Source organism: Curcuma longa, chromosome 9, assembly GCF_044706935.1.
Source record: "Curcuma longa cultivar G26 ecotype Majalengka, Jawa Barat chromosome 9, ITB_CL_G26_1.1, whole genome shotgun sequence".
NCBI lineage: Eukaryota > Viridiplantae > Streptophyta > Magnoliopsida > Zingiberales > Zingiberaceae > Curcuma > Curcuma longa.
In genome coordinates, this window is record NC_133869.1 from 526,541 (window position 1) to 535,676 (window position 9,136).

General features: G+C 42.9%; 1 protein-coding gene across 1 annotated transcript; it reads right to left on the reverse strand.

The window, feature by feature from the left end:
* Positions 1-472: 472 nt before the first annotated feature.
* On the reverse strand, positions 473-2,754 carry LOC141835287 (uncharacterized). Its single transcript, XM_074722727.1, has one exon. The coding sequence runs from the start codon at positions 2,717-2,719 to the stop codon at positions 548-550; it is 2,172 nt and encodes a 723-aa protein (XP_074578828.1). The 5' UTR covers positions 2,720-2,754; the 3' UTR covers positions 473-547.
* Between the last annotated feature and the right edge of the window lie 6,382 nt (positions 2,755-9,136).

Here is a 9,136-nt window from a genome sequence, read left to right on the forward strand (position 1 = left end):
ATATAGTAAGAAGAGGCTATTTTTTTTTTTTTGATTCGTGTATTCTCCAAAGCTATCTCCTCTTTCTCCTTTTTGACTTTGCTTCTGTGCATGAGAAGAGCCCATTTCATGTTATTTGTGAGAGAGCAAGAAAGAGGAAAAGAGAGGGTGTAAGAATATTTCTTGAGAAGAAGAAAAATATTCTCTTCTTGTTGAATAGAACAAGAAGATTTTCGTCACATTATTGGTTAGAGGATTGCGACGTTGTGAAGTCACGGTGATAATTCGAGTTCTTGTAACTATCATTCCTACTGCAAGTTGTTGGTGTTCGAAGTTCGCATTCCAAAAATTTTCGAAGTCAAACGACAAAAGATACACTTCTTTTAAAATTCCGCAAATAAATATATCTTCGTTTAATTCCAACATGAATGATACCCCAAAGTTATCATTTAAGGTTCAAGAACAACTTCAACTACAAAACATTAATAAGACATTTGATTCAGAAAATAATAATGATTGGTATTAGAACAACAAGGTGTGAATAAGATTAAATTGAACTGTCAAAATTTCAAGGGTTCTTTTCTGGCAAAGGAGAGGAAGAACTTACGCGAATTCCTTTCCTTTTACATTTGCTAATGAATTCCTCAGCTTCCGCTGGCTTGCCGATACGAACAAGGGTATCGGCGACTAACCCATACGACTGAGAATTTGGAGAAATACTATGGAGTTCCATCACGCGCATTGCCTCTTTCGAGTCTTCGATTCTCCCTGCATCACACAAGGCTTTAATGAAACAAGTAGAGGTATTCACATCCGGAACAACTCCAAATCTCAACATAGCACCGAAGAGGTGCAGTGCTCTCTCAAACTTTTCCATCTTGCATAGACTCAAAATGAGGGGATTGAAAGAGGAAACATCAGGATCAATGCCTTCCAATCTCATCCTTTGGAATAGCTTCATTGACTTGTCGATATTCCCAATCGCGCAAAGTGAACGTATCAGTGTGTTGTATGTGATAGCATTCGGGGAGACTCCCCACTCTACCATCTCATTGAAACAATTCAAAGCATCATCTATCTGCTGAGCTTGGCAAAGCCCATCGATTAAAGCACTAAATGTAACCACATCAGGGTTGAGTCCATGCTCCAAAAGCTTCACTAGGATACCTCTTGCCTTGCTTGTATCACCAGTCCTGGAAAATCCACTGATCAGAGTGTTGAAAGTAATGAGATTCGGACGAAAACCCTGATCCCGCATCTGCCCTGAAAGTTCTACAGCATTGTCCAACATTCCTGATTTCACGAAGCAATCGATCAAGGTATTGTATGATTCCACACTAGACAGATATCCATTTGAGATCATCTTCCTCAGGTAATGACTAGCCTCCACCACATGCTTCTCCTTTAACAAAGACTTTATGACGGTAAGATATGTACTGAATCCTGGCTTCCCACCTCTTTCCACATAATTATTCAACATTTCACACACTTGAGACAACCTCAAGCTCTTCAAAGCACATGCCACAACGACACCGAAAGTTAAGGTATCTGCACATTTCCCTCTTTCACCCATTTTGTTCAAGAATTTGGTAGCCTCAATTGCCATATTGTTCGTCGAAAGGCAATGCAGCATAGTGCTACAAACTTGTTCATCCAGCAGTTTTGCCTTTTCAAAGTAGTTGCTTAAAATTTTGTATGCTTTGCCGGATTCAATACATCGGAATGCACCATGAATCAATGCTCGGAATGTGGCTTCATTCGGAGTGACTTTTCGCTGTTTCATTGTCTCGAGCACCTGACATGCCTCTGCAACTTTCTTGGCATTACAGAAGCCATCCACCAGCATTGTGTATGAGAACACGTTGGGTGGGCAACCTGAACCCTCCATTTGCTTCAGCAACCGAAGAGCTTCGTTGACGATACCACGTTTGCAGACTCCGTGGATGAGAGCATTGTACGTGAACCGATCGGGCAAGCAACTGTCTGAAGGCATCTGTTGGAATTTGAAGTAAGCAAGATCAAGTGAGTTTGCCCTGACCAAAGCTTCGATCATGGAGTTGTAGAGCCGCGTCGTCGGTCGGAGACCAAGCACTGGCAACTGCCCAAAGATTTCATTTGCATACTTGGCGAGCCCTAATCTCCCCCAGCTCGAGAAAAGCATGCAGAGAACATCTTCTGTGAGGCGATACCCAGAAACCCTAATCTCCTTCATCAAATCCGCCGTCAGAATAATTGGACCTTTCCTCCATAGCACATCGCCCAACACCGTACGTACCGAGGGATGCGCCGCCAATTTTGCGTCGAAATTGGCGGCCCAAATGTACAGCCTGAAGCAAAACAAAGGATTTTGGAGATTTTGCAGCAGACTTACAATGATCCGGGGGCTCAAAGAAGGCGCGTAGCGCCGCAGCTCAGAATCGAGCGCCAAGAGAGGATCTTTCTGCAAAAGAACCGCGGCGATACGGACGGGGTCGAGGGGCTTCGCAGCGGCTGCCTGCTGCGTGATTCCGCTGGAAAGGAGCGGCTTTGATGCCGGCGTGGATCCGGATCGACCGACGCCGTCAATACTTTCATATTTTGGAGGCGTGACCCGGGAGTGATGGCGAGTATGGTCGCGCTGGGATTCGCAGGGGCTGTCGACGGCGAGGTGCGTCGGATCGAGACAGGCCTTCTGGGTGGAGAACAAGGTGGCGAAATAAGAGCTGCGGAGGCGTAGAAGAGGAGGGGGCGTTCGTCTCATGAGCTGAGGAGGTGGTGACGGCAGCGAGGAACGCTTCCGGTGGAGGGCGGCGGCGGCGGCGGCATGGCTGGGAGGCGATCTACTATTAGGTAAAGGATCGTCACAGCACGACGGAAATTTAAATCGGTAATCATTTTGGACCGGACTGAATCAAATAGGCCGTTATTAACTAGATTGTGGTTCGGCCCATCAAACCAGGCCCAACATTGCTTAATTTGCAAAAGGTAATCTTCATCCTCCCACTCGAATGGATCATCGGAGAAGAAGACTGCACTTGAGTGTGCCGACCGGGGAACAAGCTACTTGATAAAGAACAAAAAAAAAATTAAAAAATGATAACAGAGTTTATCTAATCACAATTCACAAGTATTCTGATCAAATATCACAGATGATCAAATCATCAATCAATGAACGATCTAACGTGTAAGATCTCCGAAAGAATCCATCGAAGAAAATGAAAAGAACCTGAAATATTTCAACATAAGGTTAGACTGGCGCGAGAGAGTCTAGGCAGGTCACTCTGACGCTCAAATTAAAGTTCTGTGAAAAAGAAAAGGGCATTTCAAGAAGCAGAAAAAGAGAAAGAATCCCCTCTGATGTACCTCTTCTAGAGTTTATATATAACCATTGAGAGAGGATCTCCACGTCAACTAGAACAACATCATTATAGAAGCGTACAAGGAGACCAAATCTAACATTCGTTAATTGCTTTAGTTTTTTTTTATTATGCAGAGATAGGAGGGTATTGAAGAGAACCAGATCTGACAACTTTGTAACCGCTGTTTTATTCCTAAGTCGTCGCGTGTCTCAGGAATATTTGCAACTCCTGTTTAAGGCCCCACGATAGGCAAAGACTCATACTTAGGATATGGAGCGGACCTAAGGGCGTGCGAAATTGAGACCTAAGTCAAAGTAAAGATGATGCATGAGGCCAAGATAGTGTTTGAGATCGAGATAGCGTCTGAGGGAAAAAAAATTGAGATGACGTCTTAAGTCGAGATGACATTTAAGGCCGAGATGACGTCTGAGGTTAAGATGACATCTGAGGCCCAAATGGTGTCTGAGGTCGAAATGACATTTAAAGCCGAGATGACATTTGGGCTCAACCCAAGCTCCATCGAGGTGGAGTCATTTTCTCTTGGCCTATTTTGACTCGTGCTGTCAGATCAGCATGAGCCTTGACCTTCGTTTGACCTTGATTTTTGGGATGTGGCTTATCAAAAAGACTGTCACATCACATATCACATACGCATCACAAGCTCATCCTTTAAGTCTAGTCAAAGGAAGCATAGTCCAACTGACTGCACCATGTTGAACGATCTAACCTTATCGCTTAAAATATTGATTTGATGGTTTCGTGCACCACGAGAATGTCCTGTCGATGATAACGTGTGGCGCTGCATTAATGGAGAGGAGAGATATATGACAGCAATGTTGCAAGCGTCCTATCGCATCCAACAGAGAGAGTACGCTAACACCTACACGATTTCTTCATCTGACGATTGCGTTTAAAATTGTCATATAATCCACTGTGTCACTTCGTAACATGTAATTGTGGAACGTTATTGGTGATGATTGAGTGGTTGTCCAATCTTTCCTCTGCCCGATCCAACAGAGACAAAAAACCCTGTAATCCATCGGTCCAAATATCAAGCTGCTACGACATTATATTAGGTTAATCAAAGAGGTGTTGTCTTGTCACTTTGCGTTTCCTAAACTCTAGCGCCTTTTCTTGTCTTCGTTTCCTTTATTTTCGTCTTCCTCCCTTCATTCAGTGCCCCTGTAAGTTCACTATACCCTTTGCCCCTTTTCTTCACCATTTCTCGATCCTATGGGCACTGTCAATGCCTTAGATAGATGGTACAAGTCTCAACGGACTTCCCTCACCTAAACTATCACTTTGCGCCTCTGAACAACTTTCGACATTCCCTTAGACCACGACATTAGGATCCCAATGCTGGAGCACTGATCACACGAGCCACCTATTAGATACATACCTGCTTTGAAGGTCAGTTTTCCGGTGGGCTAAGGTTTCCCCTCCACCCTTTCTTTCAAGAGTTATCCCATTATTTTCAGTTCTCTTTGTCCCAGTTAGTGCCCAACTCCTGTCACATGATCTGTGGCGCAGTCATCCTCTTCTAACTGTACCAAATTCCCCTTGACCTTACCACCTTCCACTATCTTTTCTACCTTCGACAGACTAAACTCAGAGTTTTCTACTTCGCGGCCAAGTCGTGGAGCACCTTTCTGGGTAACTACCTCTCATCACACAAGGGTTGGAAAAACTATTTCTTTTTCATTAAGCCCCCCTCCCTCCCTCAACCCTATACCTGGTCGAACCCTTGGTTAGACGAACTACCCACTTCCCCTCTGTTATGCGATTATAGATCAGAACCCGTGTATGCGGAGATGCTCACCATCCTGTCTGGGCTGAAATTCAACATTAGTCTGTTGGTGGAGGATGAAGTTAAGTTGTATCAGGCAGGATTGAGCCCAGTATCCACACGATTGGGTGATCCTTTAAGTAAGGCTTGTGTTAGTTACTCTTTACTTTTAACTGACTAACTTTTTTATTTTTTATAGAATGAATCATGTATAACGCGTTAATAAGCAAAAAACTGAAGTGTTAACATGTAAAAAATTTTCCTTTAATGAAATCTAATTTTTTTTCCACTTACTATGTTATTGTGTCAAAGAAAAGATTTCCTTGTATGAACGATTTCTAGTCATTGAAATTTGCAAAGGCAACAAGAGAGAGAGGCAATGAGAGAGAGAAAGACAGCAAGACCGAGGTATAAAAACCAAAGTAGGCTAATGAGAGAAGGAAGCCGCCATCGACTTAAACTATAGAGAGAATTTGAGGGGCAACTTCCGGTTGGTAAGTATTTAATCAGACGTCATGGTCGGGGGTGCCCAACCTATGGGGAGTTTAAACTATTAAGTATGAGGTCGCCCTTTGAACGAGAAGGTGAGGATAGTACAGGGTCGGATCCATAATAAGGGTGTTAAGGATTGAGATAACAAAATTGGGACGAGTATGGCACCAAAGCTCTTGACACAGATTTTCGCCCGGGACTAATGGGTTGAGACGAATGAGTACTAAGCGTTCGCCAAGTGTGGCCAAAGAAGATTACCTTATATTCCGAGACTATATGAGCATGGGGCATTTGGTATGCATCGGGCTGAGGCTTTGAATAAGAACTTTTAATCGTCAACGAGTGTGGCCGAAAGGGCGGACTCTTCTTGGTCAGGCCATCAACGAGTGTGGCCAAGAGGGTAGTTAAGGTGTGTCAGCCTGATGCTTTAAATGAGAACACCGAGGCATCGGTGAATGTGGCCGAGAGGGCTGACTTTTCTTGGTCGGACCATCAGTAAGTGAGGCTGAGATGGCAGCTAAGGTGTGTCAACCTAATGCTCTGAATGAGAACACCGAGCCATCGAGTGTGGCCGAAAGGGCTGGCTCTTTTTGGTCAGGCCATTAGCGAGTGAGGCTAAGAGGGCAGCTAAGGCATGTAGTTTGATGCTATGAATGAGGACACTGAGCCGTCGGCAAGTACGACCAAGAAGGTTAATCCTACTTGGTTGGGTCGTTAGTGAATGGGGCTAAGAGGGTCATGAGCGCCGAGACACTAGATTATTCAGACGTGTTGCCTCAAGACTTTGAATTAGAACTTTGAGGTATCGATAAGTGTGGCCGAGAGGACTAACGTTGTCGAGTCGGGCCATTAGCGAGTGGGGCTAAAAGGGTCATGAGCGTCCAAATACTTGATCATTTGGATGTGTAGGCTCGGGACTCTGAATCAAGATGCTGAGTTGTCAGTGAGTGTGGCCAAGAGATTGGCTAAATGAAAGGTAGTCACTATGCTTTCTTATAAAAGAACATTTGCAGAGTGAGTAACGAAACAAACAGAAGTGAAAAATAAAATAACAAAATCAAAGCTAAATGCGATAAGGTCCTAGGTGAATGACATTCCATGGTGTTGGGATGTATACTATAAGCCTAGTTTTTTGTATAAACATCTATTTTAAAATAATTTGAAATGAGAATCATTTTGGTCAAATATTTGCATTTTATATTCTTTATATATGTTAATGCAAATGTCCACTTAATTTATATTATAGATAATATGGTGTGTGATGTCACACAGAAGATCATGTTATCAGTTCCTTATAAATTATAAATAATAGCTCACAACCAAGATGGATTGGGACAAACTATTGGACGGTTGTAGTGTAATTGGTATTAATTTATCTTGACTATAAAATTACACTAGTACACTTTGTGTATATTGAACAGGACCGTTTGAGGTTGTTCTTTTTATACTGACTATATAAAAGAACAAGACTTCTATTATTATGGATGTGCGTCCTCTTAATCTCTATAATAACAAGCACGTATACTTGGTATTTATTTCTTTAACTTATCAATAGGTGAGATTTATTCGTTAAATCAATAGGCCTGATGAGTTGGGAGATAATGCTATGTATATGGTGTGTTGTTGATTATAGAAGGAATATGTGTCCTAATTATTTAGGCTGATGATGTCCCCTTGAGGAGCTCATAAGGATTATCATGTAAATCATGTAGGCGGACTTAGTCCGGTATGATAATAAAGTTGAGTGGTACTACTCTTGGAATTAGAAGTTAATTAATTGAGTTGTCAGTAACTCATTTAATTAACGGATATACGATATCTTAAACACAGGGAGATTAATGCACTCATGATAAGAAGGAGCTCATATTGTAATATAGGATTGGTGCAGTAATTCAATAATAACCCTTTATTGGTATGAGTTATTATTAATGGACTTGAGTTGGGTGTTCGGGCCGAACACAGGAAGCCCAAGCCCATCAAGAGGCCTAAATCAATTCCTCCTCTAGGTCCTTGTTGTAGCCTTTGGATAAAGTCTCGTATCCACCCAACAGAATTTCTTTTAATTCTGTTATCCAACAAAATTTCTGTTAATTCTGTTATCCAATAGAATTCTGTTAATTCTGTTAGCGAATAAAATTATGTTAATTCTGTTTTTTTTTCTAAACTTCCTAGAGAAGTAAGCCTATAAAAGGGGAGGAGAGGGGGCACCTAATGATAACAATTCCTAGGTTCTTTTGTTGCTAGGGTCGACGCCTCTTGAGTTCCCCTTGAGTTGCTTCTTTTCTTCTCCTAGGGTCGGCGCCCACATCTTTCCCTATCCCTTCTCCTAGGGCTGACGCCCATTGATTGCTCCCCCTTCTTGGTTCTCCCTAGGGCCAGTGCCCAAAGAAGGAAGAAGAGGAGAGGAAGGTGGCGGCTTAGAGAGGAGAGTGTTGGTGCAATCGTGCCCCAAGTGATTGGATTTTAATGTTTGACTAAAATGGCTTTAAGTTAGGCAATGTTGGTGATCTAACATGTGTGATTTGAGTATACAGGAAAGTCTATGTTTGAAGACTTGGCAAGTGGTGAAGTCTCGGAGGCACGGCCTCTTGGCAAAGGATGAAGTCCCGAAGGTGCGGCCTCTTGGCAAGGATGACTTAGCATGACAAAACCGAGGAAAACGTCTCAAGCTAGTGCAAGGATGAGCACGAGGCTTATGGAAGGCGTTTGAAGGTTTGCGTCAAGGTTAAGGGTTGAAGAAAGAGCTGAAAGGGGGAGTTTTCAGCTGGAGCAGTCGACTGGCCCTGCCAGCAGTCGACTGGGGTTGATCCGAGACACACACAAAAAGATCAGTCGAATGGAGTCGACTGATCAGTCGACTGGGAGCAGTCGACTGACGATTCCAGCAGTCGACTGCTAGTCGACCGTTTGGCTAACAACTACGCAAATCTGATTTAATTAATGAGTCATTAATGCCATCAGTCGACTGACCTTATGAGCAGTCGACTGATGTATGGAAATACATAAAAGCCAAGATCGACGCCGAAGAAAACAAGATTTTCATTCTATCTATTTTCTGGATAACTTCTGAGATCTGTATTCTCTTTCTCTCTTCCCTAAACCTAACTCTATCATTTATTGAAAGGAAGAGATCTAAGTTGTGAGAGTTTCTCCACCTTCGAAGAGATCTTCGAGAAGGAGGGTTTCAAGTGGAATCGTCGGCTGTGTGTGTGGATCCTTGGATTAGTCACCTCGTAGAGGTGGATACCAAGTAAATCGAACGGGTTAGCGTTGTGATCTTTTCTTCTTTGTTTCTTTGCTTCCGCTAATATTTTTGTAGGAGAAAATTTGAAAAACGTTATTCACCCCCTCTAGCGAACGCACCGATCCTAACAAGTGGTATCAGAGCGGGTTCCTTTCGGAAGATCTAACGTTCAATCGAAATCATTCATGGCGTTTCAAGAGGGATACAGCATCGCACGACCACCCTACTTCGACGGCAATGACTTCGCGTATTGGAAAGGTAGGATGGAATATTTTTTAATGAACGATATTGATATTT

Coding starts and splice junctions, on each gene's coding strand:
- LOC141835287 (XM_074722727.1), bottom strand. CDS start 2,719: ATGAGACGAACGCCCCCTCCTCTTCTACGCCTCCGCAGCTCTTATTTC.